Here is a 23,257-nt window from a genome sequence, read left to right as displayed (position 1 = left end):
AGTGAAAGTAATTTTCATGTAGTTTTTTTATATATATGATATATATATATTTTTATATATATGATAGCCATGATGAGCTTATTACATATTACATCCTTCTCCATTCTTAGATGGATTATAAACAGGTTGCTACCAAGCTTGAGTTCTCCAAAGTTCTTAAAGAATCACTTCACAGGCACAGTGCTGAAAATCTGATTTTCATTTTATGGTGTACACGAGCAGCAGAATATCCCAGAACTCCATTAAAAACAGCACTGTTGCTTTTAAAAACAGCAGCAGTCTAAAAACAATTTTCTTTTGTTTAGATTGCTTTCTGGTTTAAATAAATATACCGTCCTATGCCCAGGTTGCAAAGAACTGATGAATACACCCTTTGTTCCTATAGTATATAATAAAAGGCACAAATTTCACTGGCCAATAAAATAAAGCAGTAGAAAGTCATTTGGCAGCACCAGTCTCCTGCGTGTTATGTGGCTTCTGCAGCGTGTTCTCTAGCTGAACTAATCTGTGGTGCCTGGGACTCAGAAGGAGGAGGAGAATGCTTGGTGCCAAGGGACTCCTTCCTGAGGAGCCTCAGCTGAATTCTGTCTTGGTAACCAACTACAGAGAGATCAGTCGTTTGCTGACACATCTCCCAAATTTGTTTATGGCTTTAAAGGTCAGTGTAGTAACCTTTCTCATTCGTCTTGGGCACAGAGAGGTAGCCTGCGCTGATCCAAGAGCCCTATGTGATCCCAGCAGGGTTTACCACCAAGTGTGGGCTGCCACGAACTCTACCGCTTCTTTCTTTTCCAACTAGCTGGAGGATGCCCATCTCTGCAACACGGAGACACACAGATCAATGTCAGCACCCTGACACTGCTGGGTCATGCAGAAAACATCATATTCTGTCAGCTGTGCATTACGTTGAGAGCAAACCTGATCAATTATAGAAGCTGGTTTTACAGCCTCAGCCCTAACTACTGTACATACACACCAGCCAGTGGACAACTGTCTGAAATCAGTAGCATCTGCCCCCTTGCTATTGCTCCATCACCTCAGCTTCCTCTAGTCTATCATTTTAGCCAGTCTTCACTCATCCATGCTCTTGGGCTGACTTCTGGTACATAGCCAAGCATTAACTTTTTCAGGAACAGATTTTATTGCATTCCATTTTGTTACACTGTTACTTCCCCATTGGGAACCCGGCCATAAAGTGGGGCATTGAGTGGATTCTGCGTGGTCTAAAATAACAATACTAGTAACGGAAACATCTGTGCAGTGCTTGGAACCAGTGGCTCATACTTTTTTGGAGTGAGAACAAGACAAAAATCTCTGACAGCATTGAGAGCAGTCTCAACGTTTGTTTTTCAGTATCGACCACTTGTTGCTAAGGGAACAGAGTGTAAAACCAGGTAATATCTGGCCATGTTGCTATACCAGGATTTTGTATTTTATTTTTGTGAGTGTATTGGATTTGACAGTGCTTCATAGCAGGGGAAACAGATGTGGAAATCATAAAGAAACCAAAGCCTTATGACACACAGCCCGGGTTTACTCTGCATTATTAGAAACAAATGAGTAAAAATGGTAATAACATTATTTCTCCCTACCCCTAATCTAATCAAAGTTTTAAAAAACTCAAACAAACAAACAAAAAAAATGAGCTGAGGCTTTCTGTGTTACCAGTTTGTTTATTAATGTAAAATATTTCTCCTTGTGTCAGATAACTTTCCCCAGATGGCCCATCAGAAACGGTTCATTGAACGGAAGTACAGACAAGAGTTGAAAGAAATGAGGTGGGAAAGAGAGCATCAAGAGAGAGAGCCAGAGGAGACTGAAGAAGCAAGGAAATAAAAGGAGGGCACAGAAGCAATGGCATATTTACTTACTTAATAACTCTGACTGTGGCCTATGGAGACCTAACCTAGTTTCTCGCAGAGGATGAATGACGAGTGCCTGTTGATATCAAACAGAAAATCATAACCTCTTCTTTGAAAAGCGTGTGTATATATAGCATTTCTTTGGTTTTAAGTGCAAAATCTGTTTGGCTTTTTAATAAGATTTGGTTTTAAATCCTTTTAATTTTTATGAGAAGTTGTGGGATTATTTTTATGATTTTTACTGTCTTGTATGAAATAATAAAGTGTTCATTTCAAAAGCCTGTAGGAGGAAAAGCTGTTTAACAATTGTCTCCTATGTCCAAATGCTGTTTTATCAGTGACCAGCAAAGTTATTGCATAAACTCTTCTGTGGAGGAAGAAAGTGTTATGAGAAACTAATTCAGCAAAGCACTTACACATGTACCTAACAGCTGAGCCATAAACTTTGGGTCCTTTTACAGGAACTGGTACAGTAACTTAAGCAAAGGGGATAATTTTGTTTTAAACAGTAGATTCTGTGTCTGGAGTGTGACACATTGGAAGGTCAGGTGTTTTTTTTGGTGTTTAAATAAGTATTACAAAACTCTGAGAAGACTTGTGAAGCATGAGAATGACAACCTTGTTTGGAGAGAATGTACCAAGTTTACAAGTTTAGCTTAATTCTCAATTTCGTGCTTTATCAAACTGGTGACTCCAGTTCTTTATTCAGAAGATACCGGTGTAACCATAATAGTCAAATGGTGTATTAGAAACTCCATGAGGTTCTGTTTCAGATAGGTTCATTGAAAACTATTTGTATCCAAAGGAAGGAAGGATTTGTCCCCAAGTTGTGGTTCAAAGGTGGTGTACAGTTTGCAGTCACTCATTTTTCACTCATTTTCCTTGATTTTTGGTGTCTGTGGCTTGTATTAGAGAGACAGATGTTCTATAAAAACTCTTGAATGATACCAAAAGTGGAACATCCACTGTGGCTGTTGGTGGTTTTTCCCACCAACTACCAGCTTCATTGTAGATGTTGGTGCATTGTTCATAGTTTTAATTCTCCTACTTCAAGCCATTTATTTCTGAGTTCTGACTTAAAACAGTCCCTTAGTATATATTGTGTGGTCATTTCTCTTTTCTGATAAGTGGAACAGATACAGCTCTTATCTTCCATAACTGCACATTTTCTTCTTGCTTCAGTTTCTTTTTGGCAAGTCATTTACGTGTCTTCTTTTCTGATTTAACACAGCTGTATGTGGTAAGGTACCAGGCAGCTTCATCAGTGTGGATGAGCGAGTCTGGCCCAAAGAATTCACATAGACTCCTGTGTGAAAACACTTGCCCAGGGGCTTCACTACCCTGAGCAGCTACTTCAGCAGTTGTCCAAAGCACCTTCCTGTAGGTGTGCAATGGGCATCCATGAAAGCACTTTGTTGCAGGTGCCAAAGTGTAGCTGAAAACTCAGACTACCCAAATGTCTTCCCCCCACTCCCCAAAGTTTCACTTCTGAGCTAATCGATGTGTATTTTCATACCCACATTTTTGTACACACACAATGTGAAATGCACTTAAAAGTGTTTGGGGTTTTTTTTAAAAACAAACTTGGCCCCACAGCGCTACCTCACTACTTCCAGCTTCTATGATTGCCTTTTCTTAATGGATTGATGCTTTAAATCCATTTCAGAGGATGAGAAAAAAAACCAACCCTAAACACATTCTGTAACTTACAGAGTGATAATAAACCATTAAAACATAAAGGAGGGGATAAAAACAACAAGATAAAGGCAAGGAGCTGCTCTCTGCTGAATGCTCCTCTTCTTTGACTTGAGAACTGATTGTAACTCCTTATAGCTTCAGTCAGTAAATAAAAAGCTGAAATGCCTCTGAACAGCAGCAGGCTTGAAAAGCAAGCAGCAACAACTCCCCTGCCCTCAAGTCTTTTGTATTTCAAATTTTTTTCTTATAATTGCCTATCTACTTCTAGCAGTAAGTTGAAATGGTGCATCGTTAGAGGGTTATGGGTAAACGTGTACACCATTATCTTATTTTACCCCTCTTAACTGTGACCAGAGTCATGTGTTTAACAAGTAAAACATGCAGTGACTTCATTTCAGGTCTATGGTTACTTGACAAATTTCACTCATAGTGTCTGGTATCACCAGAGTACCCCAATGGAATTGTTATCCCATAGTTTCACATTATTTTCCTTCTTCCTGTACCTAGTTTTACTTTTCAGCTGTAACAGAGCTGTAAGCTTATTTGTAAGCATTTGAATAAAAATAGATTGAATTTATCAGATGTGATGCTTGGGAGGATGAATCTAAAACTCTTTTCTTTGACCCAGAAATTGCTTGAAGACAAACTTTTAAAACAATTTCTGCATTCTATTACTACAGTTAATGAACTTTAGATCTTCCTCAATACAACCTAGATTATAACCATTTTTTCACAAGTGGGCGAGTTTCCATTTCCTTCACTGTATAAGCATGGACTAGGGAGATGGCCTGAAGAAGTTTTCCTTGTCTTGACAGAAAAACAAAAGGTGAAGACATTCATGTTTCCTTGTTGCTGGTAATTATTCTTGGCTAGTAAGCCACAGTATCTGGGGACAGGCATTAATGGATTCTGCTATCTGTTCTTTCATTCATATTTAAGCAATTATGGTGAATAACCTGGAAAGCAGCTGCAAAATAAACTGGTGGCTGAATAATGACCTTGCATTTGCTTATTAGACTAACAACGGCAACAACAAAAAAGGCCATAACAATGTGGTAGGTGGAACAGGGAATCAGGTCTCTCATCTGTCATGGATACATCTCAATACCATTTCCTCTTGCTGCAGAGCTGCTCATTAGACCATCTACCACTGGAAGAAATAGATTAACTCCTTGCATTTTTAAGACATAATTTTTCTTTGTATGAAGATGCTAATTAAAATGGATTGCAAATCCAGAAGTGTACTGCTCAGTTCATATTATAGGGAAGATGGAGATTTTTATTTTAGTGAGAATTGCCTTCTTAAAGTATTGAATGACTTCTTATTCCTTCATGTTCTGATGTATTTTGTGTTCCCAGACTGAGTTAAAGTTGGTGGGTTTCTTAGCGAATTGTTCATGTTTATGGACATACTCTGTGTGCCTAGCAATGAATTGTTCAGTATAGTCTAGCCATCACATCTCTGGATTCCTTTAAAGCAATTCTCTGTAGAAGGGAGTAAGGGCCAGTGACTTTGCACTGGTCTTGTTTTGTTTTCCTTATTCTCTTTGTGGTAGCCTACCTCATCATGGTTGCAGTGTCTCAGCTAGAACAGCTCTCCAAAGCTTGCAGAAGAGACAACTATCCAAGGCTCTTGTGTCTGTGTTTTCTGCTCATAGGCGCGTTCTTGACCTGGAAGGTAATGGGCAGAAGGAAAGGAGGATTGCTGATAGGGGGCAGCTGGTCTCAGCCTGCTAGGAAGTCTGCCAGGGAGTCACAAAAGCAGAGCAGTCAGAGAGCCTCATTCCACCACTGCAGCTGAATGTATTGGCCAAAACAGGTAGGCTGTGTCTTGAAGAGAAATTAAAGAAATTATCTTGCCTGTTTTAAAAAAGCTAAGAGACAAGGACTGCTCAAAGGCAAGGGAGTGACTGTCTTCTCTAGTTGTCCTGGATTTTTTTGTGTCTGTGACTGGTCTTTCGGGTACCCTCAGTTTTCAGATTCTTTCTGGGCTCCTAAGATGAAGTAGATGGCACGCTCCAGATTTCCTTGTCTGTTGGGGAGCAGGTTTTCCTCAGCATCTGCATACTTCGCTATAGATAACAAAAGGAGCACCAAATTACACTCCAAACCTCACTTAACTGGGTATATTTCCCTTTGTCTAAATTCTCACTGCAGGCTTCAAAAGGATTCAAGAGTCTTTCGTGAATAAGGTTATAAGTGATATACTTCTGACTTACAATACAATCATACCTGAATGTCTCAAGCATGTGATTCAGTTGCTCTTCACAGCACCTGTGTGGAGGGAATAAGGGACTATTTATTCTATTGCAGAGAGATGGAAAGCAAGATGCAGGCCTTAGGAGACCTGTGGTAGGGCAATAATGCCTCACCCAGTGGATGCCTTTTTCTGTATATGAAGTATCTTTTCTTTGAAAGCCTGCTGCATTTCCTTTCCCATGCCTTTGAGGGAGAGCCAACCTCGTCATACAGGCTGGGCACTTTCACCCTCATCCTTTTTTCCTGTGGAGTCTTGGGAAACAATGATTGAGAAGTTCTCTAAAACTGCTTGGTAACAATGATTGAGAAGATCTCTAAAACTGGGGACTAGTGTGAGAAGCCAGAGCCCAAGCAGTGTGTTGCTTGTATACCTTGTTTAGCAAAAAGGAAGTAAATAATTGTCCAGCAGACTTTTCAAAAGGAATCAAAAAATGGACAGACGCTTGAGCTGATAAATTGTGAACTTTTACTGTTGGCAGAAGCAGCTCATACATCAGTGGTCCAGAAGTGATGCAGCAGTGATGGGTGAGTGTTTTGTCACTGAAGGTAGCTTGTTACTTTATTTAAAGACAGGGATGGTGGTCATGGGAGCCCATGGGACCCCACTGATGCAAGCTGAGCCAACATTTCTTTAAAAAAATATATAAAAATTACTTCCCTGCAGATTTCCTCCTGTCATTATTTCAGCCATTTACTGTGTCAGAACAGTTCTGACATGGTGACCAGTTTTTGCTGCCAAATAGAATTACAATTCAAATATTGCAGCTCTGTTTCCAGGGGGATACTTGAACTGGCAAACAAAAAGCAGCTGTCTCCCAATCCAGCAGCACTTGAAAATGCTAATGGCATTCAATATCCAATTAGAAATTGATTATAGATCTATAGGAAAAAAAGTAAGAAAACAATTCACATTCTCTTAAGATAATTTTATGACCTTATTGGACAAATCATACAAAATTGCTGCTCTTAACTTCTGTTCTTACGGTCACAAACATTGTCAAATGAGCTTTTTAATAAATAAATATCATGCCATCCAAAGGGAAAAACAAGGAAAAATACCCACCTTTTAATCTTTGATGTTTGAAATTCCTGTCATTCAACGCTGTTGTCTTCTTCCTTCCTCCAAAAGCCAAGACAAATATTTTAAATAAGTTTTCCACCTGTCAGAATGTGTCAGATTTTGCAACCAATATCCTGTCTCAGTAGGTATCTGTACACTTAACAATCGAAAGCAATCTATGTGTTATTGCTTACTAGTTTTTGAATCAGACATCCAAAATGGTGGGATGCTGCCAGCCTTATAAGCCCTCAAAACTTGCAGAAAACTCAATGCTTTACCCAGCAATAGGTTTTCAACTGGTTGCCCGTTCCTCTTGCTCCATTGCTCTCAATGGGTTTTTTTCAGTTTCCAATATTTCAGTCATTTGTTGCATTTGGTTTTTAACGTGGTCTATAGTACTGCTGTCTCCTATTTCAAAGTTCCCTGCTCCTTACTTTTGGTTAGCAGATAACAGCATCAATTCCTTACACACTATGAGAAAAAAAATAAATTACTTTGAACTCTTTGCCCTTGCAAGTCATACCTCAACTGTTCTATCAGAAACCAAGTGCCAACAGCAAGAACAAAAGCCTCACTGTGCGCTCATGCAAATAAAATACTGAATCTTTCCAGTACAATTTTGGGGGGATTCTGTTGGACATTTTTTAAGAGAGACTGTGAAGTTTTCAGACATGTAGTGATGTACTTTTTGCAGCTAATGTTGTGAATTTATGCAATTGGATTAAGTTTGGCATCTATTTCATCTGGCTGCCTCTAAATGCACGTTTATACATGTAAGAAAGAAGAGAGAGATAAGAAAAGGCAGAATTGTTACCTAAAACATTAGGAAAAGGCCTATTAGACCACTGACTGCTGAGAAGCAGATTGATTTGGAAAAAATAAATGTTAATCACTTTGAAATATGTACTGAAAAATAGCAGATTTCATTGTAACATAAATACAATTCTGTGTCATGTGCTTGAGAATGATGGTTTTAAAAAAAAACGCATTAGGAGTTGAGTTTTATGCAAAGCCAGAGTATAAAACTTAAAGATACAGTAAATCAATACTTTTTATTAGAGCTAGAAGTGAGGTGATAAAACTTTAATATCTTAAGATACAGAGGTGGGAAATATTCTAGCAAAGCTGTAATAGTTATCTAGAGTTTAATTAGGAACATATTTGAATATGTGTGTTTGGAATGAATGCAAATATATATATATATGTATGTACTTATTTGTGAAACATCTGAAGTTTTCACTTATTGCAACACGATACTTTTTTAACACGAAAAAAAAGTCTCCTCTGTGTTTATTGTTTGTTTAACAGGTGTTTAAATACTGTTTCTGTTGTAGCAGCATCCACAGATCTTCACTAGCACTGTGGCTTTTCATGCCAGCCACTATGAATGCAAAATGACAGGCAGTCCCTGACCCAGAAAGAAGTAAAAAGCAAGCAGTGACTTACTCCAAGTTGCTAAACAGGTCAAGGATAGAAATGAGAACAAAACCTGAGTCAACAAGCCCTAGCTGAGATTTATCCTCTCTCCATACTGTCTTCATACTACATAGCTATTTACTTACAGTATTTAGCTTTAGATACAGTAGTTGTTTTCCTTCTAGATTAATATGGACCTTCTAAATTTCATTCTCAGCAGACTGGAATGCAGTGTTAAGTAATCTCATCCTGAAAGCTTACAAAAGTAATTTTTAGCAGTGAAATTCAGGTGGCTGGTGCTGAGTGGTAGGAGTCTCTCTCCACAGCCAACACAGATTCACATTTGCCTGCCTTGGCCGTGAGTTCCTGCTGTGGCAGCTTGGGCTTGTGGTGATGCTGTGTGTGACAATTGCCACTGGGGGAGTGACAAGCAGTGTCGTGCTGCAGTGGCTCCATTATACATGCACAAGACAAGGCAGGTCTCTGTTCTGGACTCATAGCCAGGCGTTATGGGCTGTTGGTTTTTAAAGTCTGATCATACCCTCACCAAACCCATTAGAGGTTAGTATAGCTCTAAGCACATGTAATATACCTCCAGCATGGTTATAAAAGAAAATAAGCATGCAAACAGCTGTGCTGTCGTTTACACAAAGTACTTGACTTCAAAGTGCCTAATTTCCTTCAAAAGAAATTGGTTGCGAACTGTTTACCTTCCAGTAACAGCCGCAGATAGGCAGAGGGGGCCATGGGTTAATGTCACTAAAAGAGAAGAGCATCCCCTCCTCTGAGTCTTGTGCTGCCATATGTACTTACTGCTGCAGGAGGTTTAGCAGCTGCCAATCCCCACCACAGAGTAATGGAAGGTGGAGGTGGGGGCAAAATCACTCACTGCATGCTTAAGCAGGGTCCCAGGCGAGAAGCCATGTGCACTAGGTGCCAGTGCCGGGGCAGACTAGTGGCAAGGCATCCAGGGCAATTTCAGCCGGTAAGAAGACAGGCACAGGAACAGTAATGGGTTCTAGCACAGTCTTGACTTGGCAGAAATTGGTGAGATGGGAGTGAGAGCTGAAGGTAGAAGCAGGATCTTTCCCTTTACAAGTTGTGGTTAGTCTCTGACCAAAATAGTATTTCCTGTGAGGCAGTGAGGAGAAAGATAGAAGTCCAGAGGACAGTAATCGTGTAAGAAGAGCTCAGTTCAGTCCACTGTTGTTTCCATACTGTTTGGTAATGGCTCTGCTTGCAGCTTCGCACGTTTCAATGGGATTTTTGCCTGGTCTCACATGCACAGGCATTGTACAGACATCTGTATGCAGGCATGTGCGTGGAGTTAAACAGATGAGAGTGTGTGTGTATAAAAAAAAGTTTGACTGTCCAAGTGTGGGAATGAAGGAGGCCCAGAGAGACAACTGCAAGACTCCTTCACCTCCTAAGCAGATCTGTCATTTCTGGCTATTCTGGTTTGTTTATTCTGTTTAATGATACTGACCTTTGTGTTGAATAGGTTGGCCTGTTGTAAAGCTAGGATTTGTGGCCTTTAGGGACTTTAGTTGTTTGGTAGACTGAGGAAATTTTTTACATCAGGTCCAAAGAGAATGACTTTTGATGACCCAGCTGCCCTTATAACTCATTTGCCCTTTACCTTTTGACAGATAAAGTGACTTCAGATTTAGTCATATGTTAGAAGAACATTCTAGTAATAAATTATGTTTTATGGCAAAGGGAAACTGAAAGTGGTTTTGAAAATTCCTGTTATATATTTTGTGTACTTTCTTGGGGGAAACTAATCCTAAATTTGTAGCACGAGTTTCAGAAATTACTTGTCTTGAAAAGTAGGTAAAAATGAATTTTGATATGTTGGAGGGAGTATTGCCTCAAACAGTACTTTCTTCCATAAGAGATTTCACACCAATGTTACTTTCTCTCTGAAGAGCAATCAGTTTCTCTTTACCAGTGTAAGAAATTGTCTCCAAATCTTACTTGATTTTGAGATTCCCAATCTGATTCCACAATCTATGTAAATCCCTCAGGACTGATGCAGAAGGGTTCACACACATAGTTATCAGCATGTCAACAAAGAGCCTTGTTTAATTTTTAGTCCCTAGACTTGTAGTGGTCCTGATTCTGTGATACTTATACCTAAAACTAATTTTAAGGACATGACTGTTGAGTTGAGCACATCAGCTTGGGGTGGGAACTTGCATTGTTTAGACTTGGATGTCATTGATGGCAACAGCTTCACAAGCTCTGCTTGTACTTACAGTCTTCTGCTCTCTGTAGCAGGGATGTAATGGTGGTCACAGCCCAGAGACCTGCAGGCTGTCAAGGTGGCCCTGGAATTTGATTGATAGTCCCATAAATTCATGAGCCAAAACTCCCATCCTGTTTGCTTCCCCTAGCTGTATTGGTTCTACTGGGTGGACAGCAGGGAAGGGGGAAAAAGATTTTAGTACTCTTTTTATGGTAAGTTAAGCAGTACTCTTTCTGACTTCACACAGGAAAGGGATCTGCTGAGTAAGAAAGTGCTAATTTCACATTGTTGGTTTTTTTGCAATAGAGTTACACTGTAAGTACCAAGCCCAGGAGGAACAAGAACATAGTCAAAATTAATGAAAAATAGGTTATGAAGATAAATTATTTAGGTGGATAAAATTACTTTGGATTCAGAAAACATTGACACTTACAGGCCAGATCCTTTTCTGCTATAAAAAGATTCCGTTCCATCACTTTCAGGGAAAGAGTGGGAACTTCTGTCATTCCGTTGAGAATCTATGATTGGCAGCATAAGCCATCATTTTAAACTTGGTGCCACATGTTTCATCTACTTTGGGTGACTGCTGTAAGGTGAATGTTTTAAATTCTGACATGGCATAGCCCCTCTTTTGAGATCTGTGGGGTGATTTTAAAGGAGATGAGATAAAAGCCGTGCCTCTCTAAAGGCACCTTTTCTCTGATGTTAAAAGGAAACAATGTAAAAATATGCCCACTAAATAAATCATCAGGGACTTTCAGAATAGATCACATCCTTCTGTCTTAAAACTTGTAATACAATTCAAGATGTTCACTTTAGCTCAGCTTCTTTTGTTCAGCAATTTTTCTGTACAAGAAGGCAGATGTAGAGAAGGCAAGTCTGGAAGAGACACCCCATTAGAATTGGTTCCAGTGAACAGAGATAAGAAGCTCGTCTTTTGACTTCATACATGGCACTTTCAGAATTTTAATTTTCATTGATCCCTCTTATTTCCAAGGAGAAGACTGAGGGGCTCTTGTCTGGCTGAAAGTGAATACCAGCAACAAATGAACATACCCGACTGTAAAATCACCTCAGTTTTTTACTTCAACGTGGTGGAGGAAGTGTGCTGATTTGGTTTCTGATGCCCTGGGATGGATTTTCAGTAATATTTGTCTTCAGCTTGCATGCACATAAGCACACAGAGAGGAAGCACATGCTGGCACAAGAGGCTTTTAAGGACCATGTCTGAAGTTAGGACTTGCAGAAAGTTGCAACTATAGAAAATGCCTTAAACTCATGAACTCCTGGCAAGTTCATCTACCATACAAAACTCTAAGGCTGAAATGCATCCTACCAAATAGTAGACACTGAAGTCATTGCTATAGCTTGCTAGGATCCCACTGTGGTAAGTGCAGAGAGAACACAATACTTCCAGAGCTTAGTTTGTGGCTTAGACCAGATGAATCTTGTCAGAGAACCAAAGGGTGACTCTAATGCCTGTAGTTAGTTGAGTTGAATACAGGCTTTAAACATTTGTGGCATGTAGCTGTAATAAAAGAGAAGTGCTCAAATTGAGCCAGCATGACATTGCCTCCTGTGTTGTTGGGTTTCTGTGGAGCTGGCTTTTTTACTTGGTAACAGGGGAGTGAGCTGCAGTGCTGCCCTTCGAGCAGTTCTCCAAACTTCCTCTGGCTCTGAGATAGACACACCTCTGGCCTGGCCGGGCAAATCTGGTGCCTCTACCATCACTATTTAAGAAGAGAAATCTGCAATAGCAGGAGGAGGTGGCTATGTGGACCTCGAAGTCTGTGAGAGAGGCAGGGAAGAGGTGTGCCAGGCTAGTGAACCCCTGCATCATGCGGTGAGATGGCAGCTGTGCTCTGCACTCATGGAGGGCACTGGCAGGGCTGACACCTGCTCACAGCAGAGCCGTGACCGTGCCCAGAGGGGCCAGGGCTATGTGGTGAGGTGGCCATGCTGCAGGCTAGGCCGGGGCAGACCCACACGGGAGGCGGTGAGGAGCTGCGGCCTCGGGACGTGCCACAGCTGAGAGACCCGTGAGGGACTGTGTGATGTGCCACGCCAGAGATCCTGCGCTTGAGAAATCCATCTGTCCTGAGGGCAAAAGAGCCACAGGAGCCACAGGTGAGGGACTGACCAGAACCCTCAATCCCGCCCCTTGCGCTACTGAGGAGGAGATACCAGGACTAGGTGTCTGAGTCCAGGAAGAGGGGAGGGGTGGGGTTAAAGGCGGTCTGAAAGGGCCTATCCTACTGTTCATCCTCATCTCACTCTGGTTTTCTTTGTTTGTTTTGGGTTTGGTTGATGGCAGGTTAAAGTAATTTTGCTTTCTTCCTCAAGGCGAGCAGTCCATCCTGTTTTGCCCGGGACTATAAGGGGCGAGTGATTAGGAATTTCCATGGGGTCTTTAGTACCTTTTCTTTGTTACACAGGGAGTGGAAGGAATGAGCGAGTGGCTTCATGGCCCTTGTGCCTGGCTGGGCCTAAACCAGTGAGTGGGACACTTTTATCCCCTCGTGTCTCCATCAGCCATCCCCATAAGTCTGAGGAGGGACAGTTTCTCCAAAGTGAGGGTATTTTCAGATAGAAAAGCTTTATTTTTTAATGTGTTAAACTGTATAAAATCTCTAAATAATATACCTCACAAATGAAATGAGACTATTTAGTAGGGATGTAATGAGAGAGCATTTGCAGAAGTTACATTGCAGAGTCTGGTCACTGCTACAGAAAACAAGAGAGGGGTAAAAACTGCAGTCAGCTTTGCTCCTCTAGCACTAGCAATTAACCCTTAATTAACCCTTGCAAGGGCAATTTTAAAATGGCAAATGAGGAGGAAAATGTTGAGAGACTATGAACTTTGTCTTTCTTTTCTCTCCCTTTTGCCTCCTGGGCTGGCATGAGCACCTTACTATCATACCAACCTGCCCTTGCACCATAGCAGTGCTGTGGCTTCATAGAATCATAGAATGGTAGGGGTTAGAAGCAACCTTTAAAGATCATCTAGTCCAACTGCCCTGCAGAAGCAGGATCCAGCTTTCCTGCATTACAGCCACATACTGGGAAACTTGGGTTCAAGTGTTTTTTCCAGCAAAAGCTTAAGAGCTGGTGGGACACCACAGAAGTCCTTTTGGCACACATCATCAAGGTTAGGTAGGCACCCAATTCCTTTTTAACTAAGTCTCTCACTCATTTTCAAAAGCAGGAAATAGCACTTCTTAAGCTTATGGTTTTGGAAATGCGAGTCTGTTATGGGGTTTTGAACCCATACAAAGGTATGGAGAGTGTATGAGAATATGGACCATTGAATTAGAATGCTATCTGAAGTACTAGAAGTGGAAGCTATTGTACTGACTGCACAGAGAAGGATCTAAATGGCAATTTATGTTCTTGGTTACTTAAGCTTGAATGGATGTATATGGTCTCATTCTCAACTCAACTGAGTTGATAGGATCTTTCCCTTGACTTTAATAAGCATCTATATTGAGCTGAAAGTTGAACCTTGAAAGGAAACCTTGGCATGCAAGTAACTGAGACTTTAAAAGCATGAATTTACAGTTTGTCAAAATATCAAGGAGAAACTGCTGATGAAACAACATCTATGCTGTGTCCTAAATCATAATGCACTTAGTGAACCAGATATCTTCTGAAAGAAAAGACCTTTTGAAAGCCAGCCACATGTTGAACCAAGGGTCATCCATTTGCACAGCTTTTAACAGCCACCACTTACGTCTGAAGAGCTACAGGCTCTCTTGGAACATGGCAGAATTCAAAATGCTTGAGGCAAATGCAACTGAAGGAAGATACAGTCAAATCAGTGCCCGCTGCAAATGTAGCATCTGTGTACTGATTGAAGGATCTGGATGGAGAGGGAATAAAATGATGAGCTGAGGAGATGCAGTGACTAAAGTATAACTGATGAGAAGTCAAATAAGATTTAAAAAAGGGAAAAGAATAGCACTGATGTCAGCTGTCACAAAAGAAAAAAAATACGAACAAGCAGGTGTAATGAAAAAAGAGGTATGTTGCAAGTAAAAAAATTCCAAAACTCTGCTAATCTGACGTTGATCAGACCATTGTGGAGAAAAATTATAGGGAGCCAGGGAAGACTTTTTTTTCTTTGTTTCCTCTCAAAATTGAAATTTTACAGATCTGCTCTCTTCACTATTTTATTCTCAGTCCAGTGTTCCTAAATATGTGCATTAATTGCATCTCAGCTACCTTGGAATTTTACCCTAATTTTTACCCTAATTACTCTTAGATTTTTGCACATGTTTAGCCTAAACTTTTCCTTCCTTTGCTTATGGCCATTATTTCTTTTTCTGTTTTTTTCTGAGACTTGGGATCATTTCCTTCCTTCATTTACATCATTACCTTGAAGATATTTACAGGCTATGTTCATTTTCCCCTTGAGGTTTCTCTTTTCCGCTGTGTTGTTCTTTTCAGTTCCTTTCTTTTTTTCTTCTCTTTCCCTGATTTCTATCCTCCCCATCTCTTTTTCTTACCAGTACAGCTAAGCATTTTGACTGACTTTATGTGTGATCTTTCTCTCACATGTTTAAGACTAATAGTTAAAGAGCAGAACTGACCTGAAAATGCTGAGGGACATTTCCACAGAACTACTGCATTAATATTCTCTCTTTTATCACACCGTTTTGTGCTTTTAATGTCCATCAGTAGCAAACTTTTTGTATTGCCATACGCACACACAAACTGCAGGCAGAGTCTGTGCTCTACAAAATGGAAATGCAAGAATGGTGTTCAGTGTGCATGCACTGCTTTGGATGCTTTTCTATTTAAGAAAGGCCAGGCCAAGTTTACAGCTATGTTTAAGCACATTGATCTCCATGTAGATGTTTAACAGGATTTTCAGAAGTAAGCAGGCTGAACTCCTAATCCTTAACTTCCTGATTTTACCAGCTCGCACCTGAATTCCTTCAGACATCTGTTAACTGTTAACCATAAGTTTTGCTGAAGTGGGAACTGCCTAACAGCAGCAAACCAAAACCAGAGCGGTGCCAGAGGGCCATGCAGTGGGAATTAATATGAAGGAGAAAGAGCCAACTAAAAAGGCACTGCGCAGACCATTCATCTGATGACAAGAGTGTGAAGAACTGATGATCAGAAACACCTTGTTCAGCAGCTGAAGATGAGACCATTGTCTTTTAGTTCTATGCAAATAGCCTGATTAAAAATATCCCCGAACGAGTTGGATGTATAAAAACTGCAAGAATATACTTTTCCTTGCAATCTCTGGCCTCATATTTGTTTATAAAGATTATCTAATAGAAGGACAGCTGCACTGAGAATGTGCCTGTGCTGGCAATACGGTGCCAGGGAATGAGAGTCTTGAGTCTGTCAAAAAGAGAAATGTGTGTGGCAACCCATGAGCTTGAGAAGATCCTGCACCTCTGCCCTGACGCCCCTGTTGTCACTTGCTGTCAGCTGGAGGGTTTGGTTTCAGTGTTGTGAGAAACCTTAGGCAATCTCACACAATGCAAGTGAGAAAATGACAGCCCTCTGATGATGCAGCCAGTTTTCCTGATCAGCGTGATTGTATGAGAGCGCTGTACTTAGTTATATCGATTTGTCTCTGAGAGTTCTTTCTGCCACATAAATCTCATCGAAAATCTTTAAAGATTTTGCCCCAGAAGGCCACTATGTGGGTTTTTTTTTTCCTTCTCAGTAAAAAGAAGAGGAGCCAGGAATTCATTTCTCAAAGTTTTAACTAGAATGGTCCATTTATGAGGCAGGTCTGAATGCATCTCTATTTTACATTTTGAAACATTTAAAACCAGCACTGCACTTTATTATTCGCCTTCCCATCCAAGCTGAACTACAAAGAGCTGTATCTATCTCCTCTCGCTTTCTTCCTTAGTTCGAGAGGCTTGAATAAAGAAAATCACCTTTCTTTTAGGTGGGGGAATTTGAAGGAGCATTGTGCTTATTGTAGCTCAAAGCCTTAAGTACAATAGGCACCACATTATAAAGATACTATTTGTGTCGCTCTAGTTAAAAAGACTGATAGTGCTTCCCTGATGAAATTTTTCTTTTAGAATAACTAAAATGATTTTAAAAATAAAGAACTGTTTTAAATTAAGAATCAAGTCTTTCAATTCAGCCAGAGCTTAGGAAGTTCAAAATACAAATTCATACTAATTCTCCATAGAATTATCGACAAGTCTGAGTAATGAAGTGTGTCTTTATGCCTTGTAGAATTATTTCTTCTAGCATATATAGGAGCAAATATGAGAAAACACAAAAAGTTGAAGTCAAATTTTTTTTCCCCCTAACAATTAAAAAAAAAGTAGTTTTTTTGAGTCTGTAACAGAAAAGGAACCTGTTTGTGTAAATACATATGTGTGTGAATTTTAGGCTGTTCAAGTACAGAATAACGTGTAGGAATAACTTGGGACTATATGTTTCTCTAATGCTAAATATTTGGTAACGTTTTTTCCTTTTTAAGATCCTGGCACATTATTCCTTGGCTTGTTCTATTGCTCTGCACAGATGCAGCTTTCCATGCCCTTAATATAACAGAAGACTGGGGACTTCATTTCCTTCTCCTCTTTGTTTATTTTTTTCTTCTAAACAAACTAACTCCAAGACCTTTTACAAATAATATATGCCAAAGTGTCATTTATTCCTTTAAACTGTGCAGCCCAGTGCAACTTAAATATAATTACCGCACAGCAGAACAAAGCTAACTTCATAAAACCAAGACATGGCAAGCAACATCTGATTAGACAAGCATCCTCCTACAGATGCAGAGCCATTGGCAACAAAGGAGAGTATTTCATTAATCCAGGACAGAATAGGAAATTAAACAGGCCATCATTTTGTCATTTATTGCAGAGGGATATACCAGCACATTTGTATGGAGCTAGTTTCAAAGAAGTGAGTGCTGTAGCCATCCCCTCAAATCAAGCAAGTTTGTGAGTATGGCATTAATTGTGTTAATGAACCCTGGCCTAGAGTGTATTTATGTGTTTGTCATCTCTCTCCAAAGCTTCTTTGTCTCAGTATTTTTATTCTAGCTTTATGGTAAATGACTAAAAGTTGCTACAGCAAGGGATGAGAAATCTAATGCAGTAAAGCAGGAGGGGTTTTGAGGACTGGAATGGACAGTGCCTAACAGTACATATGATAGTTTTGCCACGAATATAAAGTGTCATACCTGCAGCATATTAGCATGCCCTCACAAGTGTGAAAGTGTTTTTTCAAATAACAGTTCAGACTGAATCGAACTTCAATCACTGTCCAAGACTTGAAGAAAATGAGGTACCAATCTTGCCCAGATTTGAGAGTATTTTTCATTACACGCACCAGGAATAATGCCCTCAGTTTCAACAAACTGATATTCTGAATAATCATACAATACTAAAAAAAAATCAAACTCTTTCTGAGCCCCCATTCAGTTCTAGAGACCAACATCATGTTTTCGAAGCAGTCCTCAGATTTCTGAGTTCCTCTTAATCACTCTTGTGTGCCTGTAACATGCATAATGCAGGCTAATGGGAGAGATGTAAATATGTCCACTAACCCTTTGTGACAGTCCAAGTTATATTTCGGTAAGGAAAACATCTCTCCACCTCATCCTTAGCACTCCTTTATGTTTCCTGCAGTGTCAACCTCTCTTGTCCTTAGGTGAGACAAACACAGGCAAGACTCTTTTCTCCTTATTCCATGGCTGGTACTAAGGGAATGGAGGGGTGGTAAGTCAGCACTGGCTGGCCACTATTTTTATAGGAAAAAGGATTTCCTGAAGCTACTTTCTGGGTCTTCTTTTCAGTATCAGAGGAATGATACTTCTATCTTCCTGTGCTCAACACCCCTCACAGCAAATAAAAAATGTGTCTTATTTGCTAAGGAACCTAGAAAGGCTTCTGGTGGCCTCTACCTCACTGCTATCCCAAAGAGACTGGGCAATGGGAAGGCAATCTAAGTGTAAAGCGTTTTCCCTCAAGTAATGGAAATACCTTCTTGAGTTTGTACTTTTCTCACTTCATCATGGAATAACTGGTTGCTGGGAGTACTGCACAGACAGAAAAGGTCTTTTGGACTTGACCAATGATGAAAAGGCACCTAGAGAGTGCCCAGAACTATGCATTATTGAAATATGAATTGTCCGTTCACACTTGTAGGAGTAAACTATAGAGAGAGCTATGACACTAAACTGGGAGGACTGGCTGTGCTGCCATTCAGTGAGATTTCGACTGCTTGAGAGTTGGGCAGAGAGGAATCTCATGAGGTTCAACAAGGGCAAGTTCAGAGTCCTTCATCTGGGAAAGAACAACCCCATGCACCTGTACAGGCTTGGGGTGACTTGCTGGGGAGCAGTTCTGCGGAGAGGGACCTGGGAATTCTGGTGGGCAGCAAACTATATATGAGCCAGCAGTGTGACTTCGTGGCCAAGAAGGCCAGTGGCATCCTGGGATGTATTAAGAGTGTGGCCAGCAGGCCAAAGAAGGTTCTTCTCCCCCTCTACTCTGCCCTGGTGAGGCCTCATCTGGAGTATTTGTCCAGTTCTAGGCTCCCCAGCTCAAGAGAGACAGGAACTGCTGGACAGAGTCCAGCAAAGGGCTACCAAGAGGGTGAGGGGACTGGAGCATCTTCCTTATAAGGAAAGGCTGTGGGACCTGGGATTGTTCAGCCTGGAGAAGACTGAGGGGGGATCTCATTAATACTTTGCAAGTGTTTAAAAGGTGCAATATCAAGAGGATGGAGTGGCACTTTTTTTCTGTTGTATCTAGTGACAGGATAAGGGGTAATGGAGAAAAGCTGGGACACAGAAAGTTCCTTTTAAACATAAGGAAAAACTATTTTGCTGTTCAGGTGAGGGAGCCCTGGCACAGGCTGCCCAGGGAGAGCGTGGAGTCTCTCCTTGTCTGGATGTTTCCAAACCCACCTGGACACGTTCTTGTGTGACCTGATCTGGGTGAACCTGCTTTAGCAGGGAGTTGGACTGGATGATCTCTTAAAGATCCCTTCCAGCCCCAACTATTCTGCAATTCTGTCAATACCTGTCAGAGTTTCAAAGGAGAAAATGGAATAAGGTGATAAGACTGAGTAATTATTGGCATAACAGTTTTATATGGATATAGTTAGTATGTGGTGTAAAAGTTTATGAATACATGTAGGCTATCCAGAGGATAAAAGAAAGGAGATGCAAGAGCAAGAGCTGAATGAAATAAAAGTTTGCAGATCAGCTTTGGTCCAATTGGTCTAGAGGCTGGGTATGCAGGAGGGGTGGCCAGAGCTGGCACAAAGCAAACACTGCCTACAGCAGGGACATGACCTTCCAATAGAGAGAAATTGAGAGAGAAGGGAGACAGCTGGCAGGATTTAATGATGTCTCAGCTGACATACACCAAGGGGCTTTTTTTGGTTTTGTAAGGTAGTTGTTAACAGGCAATAAAATGAAATGCTGAAGTCTTGGCACCGTGCTTTATATATTATGATCCTCCTGCCAGAGATCTTTGTTCACGTGTAGTTCTTTTATTTCATAGTCCTCAGGAGCAACATCTATAGTGTGAGTCCCTTTGTCCTCTGCTGCACTTCATGCTGGTCATCAAATAGTTACCTGTGTTGTCTTTCAGGAGTACAATTTCACTCCTGCCAGAATCAATGATAAAATTCTGACTGCACAAGTGAGCGAACCCATGGGCCAGATGGATATTTGGTATCAAAACATTTGAAAGGCTCTTTCTGCAATAAAGAGCTATATAAAGTATTTGCTGTAAAGACATGTACCATTTGCTTGTCTCCAGGGCATTTGTAATCAATATTATATTACAGGTTGATTAAATACCAAGATATTAGAACGGTGAATCTCAAGCTGTAGTTTTGACTTTTCTTTGTTGCTCAAACAACTGTAAAAATTGTTTAGAGAAATGTTGACAACACCAGAAAACAACAAAATCAAAACAGCATCGTAGCTACTATTTCTATACATGTGAACTTGGCAGAAGGGAGACACTCATCATTGGATGGGTACCTGGCAGATGCTGTAGGTGGACAGAATATTTCAGCCTTGTAGGCTAAGTATTTTTCCTGCTTATCCTGTGTTCAGTGCAAGTAGGCAGTAGAAAGTGTGAAATACAGGACTTCTTAGACTAGTATCTAATGTGTGTGTAAAAGGTGGGTGCCTCTCAAAAACCTGGTGGCATCTGTGGGAAGCCAAATAGGAAGGGTAAAATTTGTTGTCTTCACAGATATTTAAAAAGGGATGTGTCTTACACGGGAAATTCTAGTTTTGATGTATTTGCTACTGTGACAAAAAATGGGTAGGCAAGAAGATGAAGGCTGTGTGAAGAGACACAGCTAACCCATCTGTAACCAGGAGCAGTAACAGGTGGCTTGGCCTTCTTGTCAGTGAATTTTATCCCTTTAGGCTTTTTGTCTTTGGCCATAGGTATTAGGTTCATGTCCATCTGAACATGAGTGATAAAGTCTGAGACCACTGTGATAAGGAAGAGTCAGAGAGAACCTGGCTTCGTACTCTTAACTGTAAAAAAAATTAGTCCTCTAAATTCCCAGTAGGGGCAAAACAAAGGTGCATCTAGTTCTGTTTTTTGGTCTTGTCTGTGACACCTTGGGATATGAGGGAGAAAAGTACCTGAAACAAGCAACAGGATGAATATTGCCAGTAAGCAGGCTCATAGGAATGCTGCACCAGCTGGACTCTACTTTCTCCTGTCCCTGCCTCAACATCTTCACTCTTTCACTTCCCAGAGCTCTTTCATCCAGTTTCCTTTTCAATGTCTCGTTACCAAAGTTTAGGTTTCTTCTTTGGGGGCATTTTTGGTTTTATTTTATTAAAGTAGGTTTGAGAGTTTGTTTGTTCTAATAAGCCAGAGCTGTAATTGGGAAATGGGTTAAGCTTGCTTCCAATTAAGATAATTGACGTGAAATACCCAATTGCATACTGAGAGAGAGAGAAATAAGTTCCCCAGCTGAGTTGTAGAAGAGAGGAGCTTTGTCTAACAATGTAGGTATAAGCAGCTGTTTAGAAAAACATGTAAAAGCAATCAGGAGGGGATTTATTCATTTGTTTATTAATTAAGATGCATGCTTGAGCAGACAGCTAGCAAAGTTCTGAGTTAAGAAAGGCAAAGTTCCAGCAGAGGGTACAAGGAAAGCTGCATACAGGTGATTCTTGGGGTTTGGGGCTTGGTTGGTGTTTTTGAGGGAGAGGGGGGAGTTGTTTGGTCACTTTTGGGGTTGTTTGGGGTTTTTTGCTTGTTTTTTGTTCTCTTTTTATAAAGGAAGAACCACCTCAAAACTTTTTCAGAAGATTCATGTCAACATGTTCCCTTGCATACAGTCTTCCTGACTCTGTTCCCCCGATCCTAGGAAGTTTCTTTCTTTTTTATGGCCTGATAGGACCTAAAAGGTCCTGTGTCTCCACAGCTTGTGAAAATATTCATGATTTTGTGCACTCTGAGGTTTGCCAGAGTTAGAAAGTGTATTATGAGTACTAGAGTGATTCTGAAATGTGACTGAGGACTTCTCACAGTGCCTATATTTGCTTTCTGATTTGTGAGGGATGAGGCATGTGGAATTAGCTTTTTTGAGTGGAGGGACAGAGACACTTGAGGATCTGATGAGGTTGGTTTGGAGAGAAGAAAATTAAGAGAGTGGGTATTTGTTGGACAGCTTGTTGTGCTAAAAACAGGAAAAGATGTACTAGTGCTGGTAAGAAAGAGAAAAGGCTTCATATAAAAACATGTACTTTTTTTTTTTTTTAATGTGTACCTTATCCAACAAACTTGGATTTAATTTACAGCATCAAGAGTTAACATCCAAAATGAGAAGTGGAAGGACTCACACTGAGTTTACTTGGCTGCTTGTGTAGGTGATCATTTCTGCAATTTTTATGCAAGTATTAAAGCCTCAGTTAAATGTGTTGCTCTTTTCTTTGGTTTCCTTGTTTGAACTGCTCTTGAAATTCAACAAGTCTGTGGGCTTTAATGGCTATTCTAGCTAACCTGTCTCTCTGATGACCTTGGTAGTATTAATGAAAAATGAATACTGGGTGGGGGGGGGTGTTCATGGTTTGTGTGCTGCTTGTAGGGAGGAGTTACTGTACATCAATAAAGCTGATAAATCAATGTCTGAGAATCAAATATGTTTTTTGTCTGAAATGATATCCTTTAGTTGACTTTGCAATCAAGATGTTCTTTGATATAGTAAATAAGAGGATAAGAAAGATGTCAGATTCCTCTCCCATGTAAATAAAAGTGGTAGAGTACTTCAGTTCTGTTTCTGTTACTCAGAGCCTTAGTACACATGGAGGGTTGCAGAACCTGGACCACCTCTCAGCAGGTGGACAAGCAGAGTTCCTGCTGCTGCAAAGCTCAAGCTTGATGTTTTCTGAAATCTTGTAGGTCTGCTCTAATGCAAAAAGTAGCAGAGCTAATAGATGGGGTAACTGCAGCCTCTCTATGTTTGCACCTGCAAGTGTGTGTCCTTACTGGAGAATCTGGAGGGATTACTATGGAGTGCTTATTTTCTGTGACTTAGTGTTCAGATAATGAGATAGTAATTAAAAATGTTTATTTTTAGCTATGTAGACCGATGTCTTCATAGTTAGACACCTAATGGTAGACCATTAAAAAACTGGACTATTTATACAGAAGCTTTTCTCTGGAGATCCGCTAAAGGTTTCAGGTGTGTGTTTAGGCTAACTCCTGTCATTGGTTACAAAGGTTA

General features: G+C 40.5%; 1 protein-coding gene across 2 annotated transcripts in view; it reads left to right on the top strand.

The window, feature by feature from the left end:
• The window catches only part of DROSHA (drosha ribonuclease III), a 72,543-nt gene extending 70,137 nt beyond the window's left edge, over window positions 1-2,406 (top strand). For both annotated transcript variants that reach the window (XM_061994867.1, XM_061994866.1), the window contains exon 32: window positions 1,706-2,406. In XM_061994867.1, coding sequence (XP_061850851.1) covers window positions 1,706-1,836 — 131 coding nt within the window. In that variant the 3' untranslated portion in view covers window positions 1,837-2,406. The remainder of the gene's footprint in view (window positions 1-1,705) is intronic.
• Window positions 2,407-23,257: the final 20,851 nt, after the last annotated feature.

This window comes from Colius striatus, chromosome 4 (assembly GCF_028858725.1).
Source record: "Colius striatus isolate bColStr4 chromosome 4, bColStr4.1.hap1, whole genome shotgun sequence".
NCBI lineage: Eukaryota > Metazoa > Chordata > Aves > Coliiformes > Coliidae > Colius > Colius striatus.
This window is presented reverse-complemented; position numbering and strand designations above follow the sequence as displayed.